This window comes from Perognathus longimembris, chromosome 11, assembly GCF_023159225.1.
Source record: "Perognathus longimembris pacificus isolate PPM17 chromosome 11, ASM2315922v1, whole genome shotgun sequence".
Lineage (NCBI taxonomy): Eukaryota > Metazoa > Chordata > Mammalia > Rodentia > Heteromyidae > Perognathus > Perognathus longimembris.
Genome location: NC_063171.1, coordinates 53,597,369 through 53,613,927, shown reverse-complemented (window position 1 = coordinate 53,613,927; position 16,559 = coordinate 53,597,369). Strand labels below are relative to the sequence as shown.

The following is a 16,559-nucleotide window of genomic DNA, read 5'->3' as shown; positions in this document are numbered from 1 at the left end:
TCTCCCGGAGCAGCCAGGTTCCAGCGTCCTCTGCCAACCCAGCTTGTGGGCTCCCTGTCTACTTTTCTCCAAACAGGCTCCCTGGCGGTCACGGGATTTCAGCCTGCGCTGGGATTGGGCGAGAGTTCCGCATATGGAGGCGCCCTGCCGGAGCCTCTGAACCCCGTGTCTCCTCCCTACCCTGCAGAGACTCTCTTTAGTATAGGCTTTCCAAAAGCTTTGAAAACCCTTCCCCACTTTCTTTCTTATACTTGCCCGCGGGTAATAACACTTTATCAAGAGTCTTGAGTTCTATATTTAATAGGGCTTACAGGTATTTTCTCGAGTGAAGCAGCCTGTTTAGTTAGTGATCAGAAGATAGATGAATATTTGCCTCACCCCTTCCCATTAGAACAGTGTAAGATAGTATTTATCAGCCATTTAAAGAGGTAAGGTAGTTCCTCCATTCCCACCCGGGGAAGGTAAAATAATGAACATTGAAAGGATTGTCAGCACAGTCTCTTTTCCAATACGTGAAAACAGTGATACAGAAGTGCCCACTAGGTTTGGATTACTTTCAAAATGACACAGCTATTAGTACATTCAGCTTATGTACTGTCAGCATACTGGTGGGCTTAAGTATTTTATGAAGCTAATTTTCCTTATTAGTGTGACTGGGCACTTTTACATGTGTCTGCCTTATGGTTTAGCTTGACATTTAGAAAGAGAGAGCATACCTTGGCTTTAGGATAGATGGAACTTAATTCCCCTCCCAGCTTTTATTTTTGTGCTCTGAACAAGTCCTTCGTCTCCCAAACCTCAATTTCCCTAGCTGTACAAACTAATGGAATTCTTGACAGGACTAGATGACTGGGCATATGGCAGTTATTCAGCAAAGATTAAATTTCATAAATATAAAATGATTCCCAGTATGTGTGTGTATACCTTTTTGACTTGGTGCTATCATTGGTACTCTAACTGCTTTTTATATACTGATAATTTTTTTTCCACGTTAGAACTCGCTAGCCAGATTTTTTAAGTTAATAAATGTACCTAACTTTTTTCCCCATTAGGGCTATTTGTGTATTGGTTTCCTAGAAAATTATGTACAAGTTGATGAAGTGACTTCTTAAGAGCCAGACTTCATGCTGGAACAAACTTGCACATACTATATAGCACCAAGAAGCAGTTTTTGCTTTGTTGTTTAATGATAAAGTGAACCATGCAACAAATTTAAGAATAAAAGTGCTTTCAGTTTATTCAGACTGTAATTGATATTCTTTATTAGGATAAGGATAAACACCATATTTTAAAAATTCACTTGTTTTCTTTTTAACAATTTCTAGTCTAAGAACAGTTTAAAAGTTGCCATTTTTGTGTGTGCTAGTAATGGGGTTTGAATTCAGGGCCTTGTGCTCTTGCTTGGATTTTTTTTTTCTTTCTTGACACTGGAACCACCACTGAGGATTGAACTCAGGGCCTTGTGCTTGCTAGGCAGTTGACCTACCACTTAAGCCACATCTGTTTTGTTTTGTTTTTGCTTATTATATAGATAAGATCTTGAGTTGTTACTGGAGATGACCTAGAGGTAGGATCCTCCAAAGGTCTGCCCTCTGGTGCTGAGATTATGATGATGAGAATGTAGGATGAATTTTTGTGGAGAATATTTTTATTAGAAGAAAGATAGTGATGATGATAGAAATTGATCATGTCCAGAATGAGTACGCTGATGAGAAGAATTGAGGTTTATGTTAGTTACTGAAGCTCAGTTGAAATCCAGTTACCTTAAGGGGTCATTTTTATTAATGTCATTATATTTTACTAATGAATTCTGATTATCTTTGGGCTGCTTACTGATTCTTCCTTTTACCTAGTGCCTATGACTGCTAACCTCATGAGGAATGGTTTGGGTGATGATCAAGTCTCACTGTGTATTATAGCCTTCAAGCGAATATAGCATGGTTACCTAGATGAACTATGTGACTTCTCCAAGCTTTAGTTTTCTTATTCATTAAAGGGAGATGATATCAACTCTATCACAAGACTAAAACTAATGTGTATGAAACATTGGTTTTCAAAATATTTTGCTTAAGTACCCATAAGAGAATTTTGAATAAATAGATTCACATATTTTAAAGTTAACATCTGTTACTTGCCATTCAGTTTAAATAACTGAAGAATATAACCACTGGTATATTTTAAAAAATAGCACTGTGAAACAAAGGTGTTATCCTTATTTAAAATACATCCAGTTAAATGTATTTACTATGGTGATATGGTATAATAGTAATCTTTTATAAAATACACTGATAGGCTGTTAAAATTCTGAAAGTTTACATTCTTCCTTCTTGTCTTTGGAATCATTTCCATGTATTTGCCCCACATAATCTTTTTTCCATAATATATTTTTATGCTTAAAAAGGTTTTGTTGATCACCTACCCAACTTTTCTGCTACTCTTGATATGTCCGCCTTTTCTTGGTAATATATATTCTTTCCAGCATAAGATTCTAAGTGTTAAATCTCTGTCCTGATTTCATACATAATTGATTAAAATTAGTCATTAATAATGTGTTAAGGTTATAGAATTTTAGACAGTGAGCTCTTAAGATTTGGAATAAAGAGATATGTCCACTTTTTAAATTATTTAAAGAGAAAAGTATTGTTAAAGTCAGATGGCAGAAATAAAATGACCACACAACATACCATTTTTTCCCTTCAGTTGAGAATTTTTATGTCACTTAGAGGAAGCACTTTATAGCACCCCTTTGGTATATTTAGTTGTCAGTGTCACTACTCTTGGATTTTGGATCCATTGTTAAGTAAAGTAATAGTTACATGAACATATACACTGCAATACTGCTGCAGTTGATTTGATAACCAAGTTATAGTACTTACGTTGTGAGTTTGTTGGACAAAAGGATGATTCATATCCCAGACAGGACAGAATGGGATTCTAGATTTCATGATGTGACTCAGATTCATATGCAATTTAAACTTTAGGAATTCTGGGATTTTCCACTTTAGTACTTTATAACCACAGTTGAATATGGGAAGTGAAGCCTCAGATAAGGGGGAGACTCTGCAGATGAGTCTTCAGGCAGATTGTCTTGAAAAGAAAACAGCAAGATTGAACATCTGAAAATAGTCTTGAAACTTCCTTATGCTCTTGTACCCCTGGAAAAGACTTTGCTTACCACAATTTGAAGCCTATATGTTTGGTATGTAAAGTCTAGTCTATAAATAGTAGAATTAGAAAATTTGGAGCATCTTCTGTTCTTTGTTGAGTATATTTGTTTCATGAACTCCATTGAAGCCCCTGTGTTTAATGCCTCAAGGAAATCTAAAAAGAAATATGCTATTTCTACAGAAATCCTAACTTTTCAAATTAATATGTTTATGTAGAGGAATTTTTTTTTTTTTTTTTGCAGTTCTGGTGTTTGAATATGAGGTCTTGCACTTGCTAGACAAGCACTCTACGGCTTAAACCACACACCCATCCTAATCAGATTATATTTTTGTTTCATAGTAGTTGGTTGTGCCAAGAGATGTAAATAATTTCAGAGATTAAACTTTTAAATATTTTAAATTAAAAAACTAACAGTTTATAACTATGTGTAGTCTTAAAGTTATGGTAGCAAGCTAAATTTTGTGTATTGAAGTTAATTCTGAAGCTTGGTTATTTGAGGAGTCAGATTCTCAGTGATTTTTCTGAATATCAAACATTATTGAAGTATAATCTTAGATACTTTCAGTAGATAAAAATAAACATTGGTTTCTGTTCTTTAAATATTTGTTTATTCTGACCTTTATACTGGAAAGTGTGAAACTTTGGATGCAAAACATCCTACGGGCCCTGCATCAGTGGCTCTCACCTGTAATCCTAGCCACTCTTCGGAATGAGATCCAGAGGATCCGATTCCAAAGCCAGCCTGGGCAGAAAAGCCCAGAAGATTCTATCTTTAAAATAACTAGTAAGAAGCCAGGCTGGAAGTGTGGCTCAAGTTGTAGAGCCTGAGCCGAGTGAGCAAGCAAGCTTGAGACCCTGAGTTCAAACTGTGGTACTGAGGGGAAAAAGGTCCTAAGGCATAGATGAGCTGTTTTTATAGTATAAGTCATAGTGTTTTCTCCTAATTGTTTACAGGAAAGGAATCAAACCTGAGTTATAAAATAGTTCTCAAAATGTGATTTTAGTTAGTCTCTTATTTAGAAGGATTGGTAAAAGAGGACATTAGCCATCTGAGTTACAGCCCTGTAGAATTTCATTCATGTATTTATGGATTGTTGAGGGATAGAAGCTCTTCTAAAGTGGGTGCTGGTGGCTCACGCCTATAATCCTAGCTACTCAGGAGACAGATCTGAGGATAGCAAAGCCATCCCAGGCTAGAAGGTTTGTGAGATTCTCATCTCTAATAAACTACTCAAAAAAGCTGGAAGTAGTTCAAGTGGTAAGAGCGCTAACCTTGAGCCAGAGAAGCTTAGGGACAGTGCCCAGGCCCTGAGTTCAAGCCCCACGAATGGCACACACACACACACACACACACACACACACACACACACACACACACAAACAAAAACAAAAACCTTCTAGGATAGAGTCAGAAAGGAACTTAAGGACAAAGACATTTAAATAGTCATGTACTAGTGATGATAATAAGAATATAATGCTTATCATGTTCAGCGCTTATAATTCATTTAATTTTTTGAGTAAATCTGTGAAGTATATGTGGTGTCATTCCAGTTTTTAGAAATGAAGAGTACTAAGGCACAGACTTATTAAGTAGGTTTCCCAGAGTGGCACACTTAATGATCTCTGATTCAAATTCTAGGAAGGGCTTTATAGTTCACACTTAACTGTTACATTAAAATGTCCCTCAGTTCCTAGAAGTGTCATTCATCTGTTGAACCTTGGATGACACATATATAATTGCAAATGTTAACATTCAGAATTAGGAAGATTAGGGAAAGAACATACTAGGCATTCTCTGCTATCACACAGCTTTGCCCTCCACACCCTTTCAACCTGTTAAAAGAGCTGTTAGTCCCTACTAAAACTTAGATGTCAGTTTCTGTCAGATCAGGCCCTAATTACAATAGATTTTTGAAGGAGGGACAATAGGATACTTTTAATTCCGACTTCCTATAATGTGAGAATAAGGTGGAAGGAAATCTTTGTTGTATTTAATATTAAATAAGGTTCAGATAATCTTGTCACCGTACATTGTGCACAGTCAGTTCTATTTTAAAGAATTGAAGTTTAAATTTTATCATGTTAGCTTCTGGTCAACTATACATAGTATTTCTAATTTCCATGGCATGGGTTGGCTGTTTTACATTTATTTATATCATGTTTAAAATTATATACATATATAATTTTATACATGGGTTTTTGGTTGCTTGATTTGTTGTGTTTTTGTTGTCATTTTGGTTGGTTAGTTTTATTTGAGATCAAGTCTTGCATGTAGCCAAGATTGTCCTCAAACTTGCTATTGAGTCCACACTGGCTTGGAACTCATGACCATCCTACCTTAGCCTTCTAAGTGCTGGCATTGAAGGCATGTGGCACTATACCCTGCTAATATTGAAGGTTTGTTTTGAAATAGGATCTTACTGTATAGTCCAAGGCTGGCCTTGCACTTACCGATCCTCTTGCTTCTACCACCCAAGTGCTGGGATTACAAGCATATACAGCCACTCCCTGCCAATATTAAAGTTTTAATGGACATTTCAAAATTTATTTATCTTAATTATAAATTTTAATGTACTTATTGTTTACATTTTTCAGATTCAGATTTCCTGTTTTTGTCTCAAAGATGTAACATCAATACAAAATATTTTGCTTTCATATTTATTTTGTAATTTTATTATTATTATTATTTTTTTTTTTGCCAGTTTTGGGCCTTGGACCCTGGGCCTGAGCACTGTCCCTGCCTGGCTTCTTTTTGCTCAAGGCTAGCACTCTGCCACTTGAGCCACAGTGCCACTTCTGGCCATTTTCTGTATATGTGGTGCTGGGGAATTGAACCCAGGGCTTCATGTATGCGAGACAAGCACTCTTGTCACTAGGCCATATCCGCAGCCCCTTATTTTGTAATTATTGTTTTCTAATACTTAGATAATATTCTTTTTCCTATTTTCTCCATCCTTAATTTTTTCTTACCATAAAATGCAGATTTAAAATAGTTTTATCTACTTATTTTACTAGTACTGTATGATTTTAACTAAATTTGTTGATTGAACATAGTGATATACCATGACTTAAAAAATTAGCCAGGCATCTGTGGCTCATGCTTGTAATCCTAGCTACTCAGAAGGCTAAGATCTGAGGATCATGGTTCAAAGCCACCTCTGGCAGGAAAGTCCATGAAACTCTTTTTGTTGGTAGTGGTAGTGGTCATGGGGCTTGAACTCAGCGCCTGGGTGCTGTCCCTGAGCCTCTTTGTGCTCAGTACCACTTCCCCATGAGACTCTTATCTCCAGTAACTACTCAGAAAAAACTGAAAGTGGTACTGTGGCTCAAGTGGTATTGCACTAGCCTTATACAAAAATCTCAGGAACAGAGCCCAATCCCTGAGTTCGAGCCCTAGGATCAGCAACCCCCGCCCCCCCACCCAAAAAAAATCATTGAATGGCACTGGTAACTTTGTATGAAGGTTGTAGTAGGTTGTTCCTTTTCCCCTGAATGAATGTTATTCCAAATGCCTTGTAACCTTATAAACAAACCATAACTTAACCTCAAAATTAATACATGATAGGAGTAAGTTTTGAGTTCTAGCCATTAATAGTAGCTATCGTTAACTTACAAAAGTAGGTTATGAATCAAGCACCAGTGGCTCACACATATAATACTACTCAGGAGGTTGAGATCTCAGGATGACAGTTCAAAGCTAGCCCAGTCAGGAAACTCCAAGAGACTCTTATCTCCAATTAATTACAATAAATAAATAAATAAATAAACCCAGAATTGGAGCTGTAGTTCAAGTGGTAGAACACTAGCCTTGAGCAGAAAAGCTCAGGAACAGCATCCAGGCCCTGACTTCAAACCCCAGGACTACCACACACACAAAAAACGTTACCATGATTCATAAAGTCATAAAAACATGTGGCAGCATTGCTTAATTTGTTGATAGTTTTAATTAACTTATAGCCAAAAATTAGGTAGAAATCATAAAAAGACTACCAACTATTAAAATTAAATCCTACCAATATATAATTGTTCCTGGGTAGCTGTGTTAGGCTTTCTCTTCATACAAAGTTGAGTTTTTCTGACATTCTAGATCTTAACGTACTAGAAATATATTAGGAAGGAATAGAATACTCATTATAGGCTGAGAATCACACTTTTAGATTCAAAAGTGTATTTTCTGATTACATTAAAAAGAAATGGCATTAATTTTGCCTTTAACTTACACAGAGTGAATATTTGTGTAAACCAGAAATATAATAAAATTAAGCTTAAAACTGTCAGATCAAACGAGGAAAAAAATTTTAAATGAAAGCAAACACTAGTACTCAAAATTTATAGTAATCTACACCTATTTAAATATGAGGCAAACTGAGCATTGCCAAGACCTGGCATTCTCTAGTTTAAAAAGAATGTTTTAATCTTGCTCCCTAAGTAATATAATACACTTAGGTCAAATTTATTACCTGGAAGTAGAAGTATATAATTCAGAAAGATTTGAGGTGGCCAACTGTCAACATTTGCAAATTTTCCTTTTCCTTTTTTTATGTATATATGTATGCTTATGTATGTATGAGTTTATTTAGCAGGACTAGCTTTTGAGGTTAGAACCTTGAATTTGGTGACATGAGCCATGCCCCCATCTCTTTCTGTTTTAGGTTTTCAGATTTTCTTGCTTTTTGCCCAGGACTGTCCTTGAGGTCTTCCTTCCTACAGCCTGCCAAGTAACTGTGTTCACAGTCAAGTACCACTATGCCTGGCTTGTTTATTCAGATAGAATTGCACTCGTTTTTTGCTTGAGCTGACCTGGATCCATAGAGCTCCTGATTTCTACCTCCTGAGTAGCTAGGATTACAAGCATGAGCCCCTACATCTGGCCTTAATTTTCATAAATAAGATACCATCATTACTGTGACTATGTTTTCTTTCTTTGGTTTTCTATCCTTTGTCTTTGCAGGTATTGTACTAAAACAAAATTTACTTTATACTTACTTGAATGTGAATAAAATCTATCATATTCATAGTAATTAATTTTTCCGTAGGTGCAACAAAGTATACAGATAAAGACAATGGAGGGATGCTTGTATGGTCTCCCTATCACACTGTCCCAGATGCCAAATGTAAGTTTTCTGAGATTGAATGTTAAGGTCAACAGTGATTTATCAACCAGTTCCATGTACGACTTATATTTGTGAATCTTTTAGATCCTCATAAAGTTTTTAATCCTTTTCAATGGAGGTTATTATGTTAGAATGCTTTTCCTTTTGGAAGATAGTGGGTTGATCATTCCAGTTTATGTCTGGCACATGAAGATTGAAAAAAAGTAGGATCTGATGGCATTGCTGCTTAAGTCCTCAAGCAGGGGAGGGAGTTACTATGTAGACATCTGCAAAGGCTTTTCCTCAGTCTATGAAGCTGTAAAGAAATAACTTCAAACTTCAGAGATCCCAGTATCATTACCATTTTAAAGAGGAAAGGGGAAAGAACTGACTTCAGCAGCCATCAGGTCAACTTTGTGCTCTCCATTTCTGGACGGAGACCTCCTGGATCATTGATCATGCACTTCTTGAATCATGGTGTGGCTTTAGACTTCAGTGTGATGTAGCGGACCTGATCCTTTGCGGCACATCAGATATAGGAAACGTGCAGGTAACAAACACTAAGATTACACCCCTCATTCAGTTGTCATTGAATTTGTGAAATAACATCAACAACACTGAGGAACCATTCTAGTGGCTATAAAATAAACTTGTCTTTTAAATGTAATTACTAACATCTTAAAGATGTCTCGTGGCTTAGTTTCAAGAAAACGTCCTATATATCATATACCTATAAGTCTAATGTTTAGTAATAAAATAAGAGAACTAAAACTTAAAACTGAGTATGCTTTTTCAAACCTGATAATCCATCCTGTTTAAGAGCTCTAGAACACTACCTACATGTGTCACTGGTGAGTTACCCTATTATGTGCCCTTAAGACATTCCTAATAGGAAACATGAAGTAGTTTGGCTTGGAACTGTATAAGAATCTGAAAAGAGACTGTGGATTTTCAATCAGCATTACATCCAAAGATTTCATTCACAAACACGTTTTATACAATGGTGCATTTCTTAGCAAAATCTAAAAATTTGGAAAGTTAATGTTTCCATGTGGAATGTTCACTGAAGGTCTAGTAGAGCAATGATTTTCAGCCCTGATTATGCATTGGTATTACTTTAAGAATCACTAACCTGGGCTGGGAATTTGGCTTAGTGGTAGAGTGCTTGCCTAGCGTGCACAAAGCCCGGGGTTCAATTCCTCAGCACCACATAAACAGAAAAGGCTGGAATGGCACTGTGGCTGAAGTGGTAGAGTGCTAGCCTTGAGCAAAAAGAAGCCAGGGACAGTGCTCAGGCCCTGAGTCCAAGCCCCAGAACTGGCTAAAAAAAAAAAAAAAAAAAATCACTAGCCCGACGCCCATGGCTCACACTTAGAATCCTAGCTGCTCAGGAAGCTGAGATCTGAGGATCGGGAATCAAAGCCTGCTCAGGCAGGAAAGTCTGTGAGACATTTAACTCTAACCGCCAGAAAACCAGAAGTGGCACTGTGGCTCAAGTGGTAGAGCGCTAGCCTTGAGCTGAAGAGCTCAGGGACAGCATCCAGGCCCAGAGTTCAGGCCCCACAACAGACAAAAAAACAACAACAAAAAAAACACTAATGTCTAATCTATCTCAAACCAATTAAATCCATATTTTTAGTGGTGAAGCCTGGGCATCTTATTTTTTTCAACGCTCTCTCGCTGTTTCTAAAACATAGCAAGGTTGAGAACATTTGGTTGGTCAATTGTTATTGTTTAGTTTTCTATCTACACAACTATAAGATACTATTACTAAACTTAGTATATATTGAGACCTATCATTTAAGTGATATGGATTCTAAGTAAAATGTAGTATTTGGACTTCCTGTACTGAAAGCTTAAATTGTGGAGATAAAATAGCATTGATTTAAAAAAAAATACTTGGTTCTTTTAGCAGTAACTGTTGTAATAGTACATCCATTTATTAAAGTGAACTGACCAGTAATAATAGCTAATTATTGACAGGTACTTAAGCACTTTTGTATATTAATTCCCTTAATCATAGAAGGAAGATACTGTTGTTGGTTTTGTTACAGGGAGGAAACTAGATACAAAAGTTCATATTACTCAACCAAAATCAGAAAACTAGCAACAAGCAGAAAATCCAGCCTGGTAGATTATAGCTAGACTAACTTTTAAGTGTGAGAAGGGGTCTTAAGACACGAGTCTCTTCAAATAAAGACTAATGGAAAATCAGGAAATCATAACTTTGAAGCTACCCCAAGCAGGATAGTCTATAACATAAGAAGACTCTTAACAATTAACCACCAGAAAGCCTGAAGTAGAGCTTAGGGATAACACCCAAGCCCTGAGTTCAAGCCCCAGCACCAGTGTAAAGAAAAGAAATTATCTTAGTATTTTACACTGTAATTAGGTATTCTATTGTCTAATCACAGTTTGGGCTTTTTCAGTATACAAAACTAATTACAGCAATATCAAATTTAGTAAATACATCATACATGATCCTAGAGATGTAAATAAAATTAGAGATACAAAATAAAATTTCAAACTTGTGAGCTTCTAGTCCTGTTTATATCAGTTTTTTTGTATGTGTGCATGGAAGATGGTTTGGTAATTGTTTTATCCCTGGAATAATAATTTGATCTTGCCATGTTAAAAGAAAAAGCAGACGTTGACAAATGATGTAAAGAAAATAATTATCTACCATTTTTTTCATTGCAGTGGATGAATATATTGCAATTGCAAAGGAGAAACATGGCTACAATGTTGAACAGGTATGTAGACAATCTTTTTTTTAAAAATACAGTCTCATTCTGTTGCCCAAGGAGCCTCAGACTCCTGGGTTCAGGTAATCCTGCCTTAGCCTTCCAGAAGCTAGGACTACAAATATGTATGTACCCTGCTTTTGAAGTAGGGATTCTTACATCTTATTTCAACTAAGTATTATTTCAGCCTTTATCATAGCTAATAGTAAAATTGGTAGTTTTGCTATCAATGAAGTGAAAAAAAAAGATAAAGTTTCTATAAACTTGAATTATTGACTAACTTTATAGTTAGTAACTTGGCAGTCTTTTTGTTGATAATCATTTTGTTAAATATTTTATTTGTTTTATCTAAACAAGTTATTTGTAGATTTTGAAGCCTTTGATTTGTCTATTTTGTTCTTAAACCTTGTATATATACTTGGTTTTTGTTTTGTTTTGTTTTTGTTGCCAGTCCTGGGGCATGGACTCAGGGCCTGAGCACTATCCCTGGCTTCTTTATGCTCAAGGCTAGCACTCTACCTCTTGAGCCACAGCACCACTTCCGGCTTTTTTCTATATATGTGGTGCTGAGGAATCGAACCCAGGGCTTCATGTATATGAGGCGAGAACTTTACCACTAGGCCATATTCCCAGCCCCGTAAACCTTGAATATATATTTGGAAAAGTTATTCTTTTAAAACATTTTTGTTTGTGTGTTGATTTTCATGTTTATGTAAAAGTCTGTTAACAAAGTACAGAAAAATCACTCTTAATATTTTAATGCTATATCTCTTGAAGAATGAAAATGTATCCTTTAAATGATACTTAGTAACCTATAATAGTAATAAATTCCTATTATAATAGAGGGAAATTGGAATTTTTGTAAGAGTTATTTCAGGCTTCTGACTTGGCAGTTGAGTCATTGAAGCTATTTATATGCATTCTGGTAATTCTATATGCAAAAGATTAAAAAAAGTTTAAAATATATGTGATAAAATATGAAACTTTAAAAGTTCCAGCTTATATAATACACTTCTAAACAGTTAAAACTTTAGGTAATTTCCTGTTGAGTCCCAACTGAGTATTTTTGGTTTTGAGTTAAAATTGATAGTTTAAGTATTGTTTTCATTCACATAGTGCTATACTGGATATTTTCCTGTTAATCTTTCCCCTACACATTGAAACATAGTATGTGTGGGTAAAAGTCTTATTTAAGCCTACAAATGTACTCTAGAAGTTAAAGTAATTTTTCTGAGATTCTGCAGCAAGTATGGAATGTATATAAATTTACTGCTCTGAAGCCCTTATTTAAATAAATAAATAAGTTCTGCTACTTGGATATTCCTGATTAAAAGTCCTAAACTCTCAATTTATCTTGAGTTGAAGTCATAGGCTTAAACTTTTAACTGAATTTACATTTAACTTTCTTAAGTATGATGGAACATAAATCCATTGAAACCAATGGGAAATGATTTCTCTTGAAAGGCACTTGGCATGTTATTCTGGCATAAACATAACATTGAGAAGTCACTTGCTGATCTCCCAAATTTCACTCCCTTTCCGGATGAGTGGACAGTGGAAGATAAAGTCCTGTTTGAACAAGCCTTTAGTTTTCATGGGAAGAGCTTTCACAGGATTCAGCAAATGGTATGATGGTTTTGATCTTATTGTGATTCATTCCTGAATGATACATTACTTTTGAATACTTCCTAATTATTCAATACAAAAAAAATCTGTTTTACTCTTTATTTTTAAAAAGCTTTTTGAAGTACTTCAAAGTATATTTGTATATGGTCTTTCATGCATGATAGTTATGAGCTACTTCATTTTTAATTGGTTGATTTTGACTTATGTATATAATAGTGACTAAATATTTGTTATTCTGGAGTTGTCATATTTTCACCCTTATTTTTGAATATTTCACTCTTTTGATAGTAGAATTTGTTTGATAGTAAAATTTTATTTCCTACTTTATGTAGTTTAGAAAAATCAAAGTCTACTTTTTAAAATCCTATTTATTTTAGGAGGCCCATTAAAAATTTTGTATTAATTTCAGTAATGCTATCTTTTGGCAGGTGAGGATGATTAGAATCACTGCTTTACATTTCTCATTCTTTAAATTTTAGTACAGTATCAAAATGGCAAAAATCTGGGGCTGGGGATATAGCCTAGTGGCAAGAGTGCCTGCCTCGGATACACGAGGCCCTAGGTTCGATTCCCCAGCACCACATATACAGAAAACGGCCAGAAGCGGCGCTGTGGCTCAAGTGGCAGAGTGCTAGCCTTGAGCGGGAAGAAGCCAGGGACAGTGCTCAGGTCCTGAGTCCAAGGCCCAGGACTGGCCAAAAAAAAAAAAAAAAAAAAAAAAAAAAATGGCAAAAATCTGAGAAGTTAATGCATTTTAATCAAGAGTGAAAATTAGGTGTTTACAAATACATCTAGGTTTCTTCCGTAATTGAAGAGAGTATTCTGTTGAAGAATTTGTGTACTTACTTGCCAATATTATCATTAGTCAGTTTATTCAAAGACTTCATTTAGGGCTGGGAGTATGGCCTAGTGGCAAGAGTGCTTGCCTCTTATACATGAAGCCCTAGGTTCGATTCCCCAGCAGCACATATATAGAAAACGGCCGGAAGTGGTGCTGTGGCTCAAGTGGCAGAGTGCTAGCCTTGAGCAAAAAGAAGCCAGGGACAGCACTCAGGCCCTGAGTTCAAGGCCCAGGGCTGGCCAAAAAAAAAGACTTCATTTAGTTAAACTGCATTATTTTCCATTTTTAAGACCTGAATATTAGTCCATAATAAAAAAAAATTACTGTTAAGAATTGAAGGCTCTTCTTAAACATTTTGCTCTGTGAAAGAGGCCATTATAGTAAAAATCCTGAATTGTAAACAATGTGGTGAATTTGATTATATCTTAAAAATTCTAACATACATTTGGAGGGAGCAATTGAGTAGCTTTTTAAGTAAATGAATATTGAATATTGACATGGCTAGAGACTTGTGAGAACATTGTAAGTTTATGACATCTTCCTTTTCCTCAGAACAAATAGTAAAATTGATTCAAATGTGTCAGTGACATTGGTGTGTTGGGATACTGTGACTATTAACAGCACTTTTTAGCTCATAATTTGTAAGGTAGCCCCCAGATATTTTTCATCTTTGTCTTTATTATCAAAGAGTAGTATCAATTATATAAAATATCTTGTTAATCAGAGTTTATGAATAAAACTTGCTAATATTAACAGGATTTCTTTTTAAGCTTCCAGATAAGACAATTGCAAGCCTTGTAAAATATTACTATTCTTGGAAAAAAACTCGCTCTAGGACAAGTTTAATGGATCGACAGGCTCGTAAACTAGCCAATAGACATAATCAGGGTGACAGGTAGGTTGGATGTCTTAATATAGTTACACTGTTAGGGACTTTGCATTGAATTGCTTATATTTCATAAAGAAAAAAAAATACTAGTACTTTAAGTACTTCTACTGTGACAGGCTGAGCCAAGTGGTTAGAAGTCTTAGTAGTGATAGTTCTCCTTCAACTAAACTATAATCACAAATGCTTTTTACTGTTGATATTCACTGAATATATTTAGTGTTAGAGAAGATATTTCTGTGGAAGATTCATTCCACATTTTCCTGTAGAACTGAAGTTCCCACTATTGTAATTGTCTTTCTGGGGGTATGAAATCATTTTGATTCTTGGCTTTTGTCTGATTTTAAATTCCAACTAGAGAACTGAAACTAGTGTTGTATGTGTTCTCTTTCTCATAATAAATTCCTTTCTAAATCTCTTTTCCATTGATTAGCTTTAATTTTTTAGCTAGAAATGTTTGCTAAAATGCTTTTTTAGGTCACAAAGAATAAATGTTTCAAACAGTGTAAAAATCTAATTTACGAATTCATCATCACAATGGAAGTTCTTGTTCTGTTGAAGAATATTTAGTAAAATTATTAGAAGGCACATTACACTTTGGTAAAAGAACTGGGATAAAATAAAATGAAAGAGAATTAAGTCTACTGTTTCTTTGTTTCTTTCAGTGATGATGATATGGAAGAAACACACCCAATGGATGGGAATGATAGTGACTATGATCCTAAAAAAGAAGCCAAAAAAGAGGTAATGATCATTAATAGTTCTTGTCATTGTTCTACAAGCATCATAGCTCATATTAAGAAATAACACTCTCTGTGTGTGTGTGTGTGTGTGTGTGTGTGTGTGTGTGTGTGTGTGGTCCTCAGGGCCTTGGTGCTATCCCTAAATAAGTTCTTTTTCTCAAGGCTAGTGCTCTACCACTTGAGCCACAGCTGCACTTGTGACTTTTTGATGGTTAATTGGAGATGAGAATCTCAGGCTTTCTTGCTTGGGCTGGCTTCAAAGTATGATCTTCAGATCTCAGTCTCCTGAGTAGCTGGGATTATAGGCATGAGCCATCAGCCCCTGGGTAAGTTAATATTTGTTATTTTTTTATGGTACTGGAGATGGAACTAGGTAGGCACGTACTCTTTTTTTTCTGAATAATTATTTATTGTCAAAGGCAGTGGGTACATTTCTTGTACAATTTGTGACCTCCTCCCTCATTTCTCCCTCTCCCCTCTCCCCTTTTCTCTCTCCCTCCCATGAGTTGTTCAGTTGGTTTACACCAAATGGTTTTTTAAGTATTGCTTTTGGAGTCATTTGTCTTTTTATCTTTTGTCTCTCGATTTTGATATTCCTTTTTCCTTCCCTAGTTCTAATGCAAGCATGTATACAGTATCCAGGGTACTCAGATGAGATATGATGATAGTGCGGGCACAAGGGGATACAAGAGGAACAACAACAAAATAAAAAGCTACGGTTTCACATGGCATGTTGAAAATAATTACAACAGTGTTATAACACTCGTTTCCATAACATGGAGTTCATTTCACTTAGCATCATCTTATGTGTTCATAAGGGCATAGCTATTGGGCTCTTGTGATCTTCTGCTGTGACCAGCCTGAACCTGTACTGATTATTCTCCATGAGGGAAACCATAGAGTTCATGTTTCTTTGGGTCTGGCTCACTTCACTTAGTACAATTTTTTCCAAGTCTTTCCATTTCCTTATGAATGGGGCAATGTCATTCTTTCTGATAGAGGCATAAAACTTCATTGTGTATATGTACCACATTTTCCGGATCCACTCGTATACTGAGAGGCATCTGGGTTGGTTCCATGTTTTAGCAATGACAAATTGTGCTGTGATGAACATCATCGTGCTGGTGGCTTTAGTGTGTTCTAGGCACATACTCTTATACTCAGTTTCATGTCCTATTCTGGCTCTTGTCATTACTTTATACTCTTCCATTAATGAATTTTAAAAATCCTTTTATCTGGCACATGGTCCCAGCTCCCGAGTCTGGGCTGCGGCCTTGGCCGGCCCGCCTGCTTTTTACAGATGCAGTTCCAGCTGCTGAGTGGGCCGTGACCCTGGCCAGTCAGTATAGTATACTTTTTACTTCCTCAATAAATCCATCTTTTTACTTGAGACTGTCTGAGTGGTGGACTCTTGGAGGGATGGGGGAATCCCCCACCCTTGGACCCCATTACATGTGG

General features: G+C 35.9%; 1 protein-coding gene across 11 annotated transcripts in view; it reads left to right on the top strand.

Moving 5' to 3' along the window:
• Nucleotides 1–16,559, top strand: part of Rcor3 (REST corepressor 3) — a 51,804-nt gene that overhangs the window by 1,742 nt on the left and 33,503 nt on the right. For all 11 annotated transcript variants that reach the window (XR_007212520.1, XR_007212518.1, XR_007212519.1 and 8 more), the window contains exons 3-7: nt 8,205–8,282; nt 10,962–11,014; nt 12,470–12,631; nt 14,243–14,367; nt 15,024–15,102. Coding sequence is in view for 8 of the 11 variants with exons in the window: in XM_048356858.1 (XP_048212815.1) it covers nt 8,205–8,282; nt 10,962–11,014; nt 12,470–12,631; nt 14,243–14,367; nt 15,024–15,102 (497 nt within the window). In the remaining 3 variants the exon portion in view is untranslated. The remainder of the gene's footprint in view (nt 1–8,204; nt 8,283–10,961; nt 11,015–12,469; nt 12,632–14,242; nt 14,368–15,023; nt 15,103–16,559) is intronic.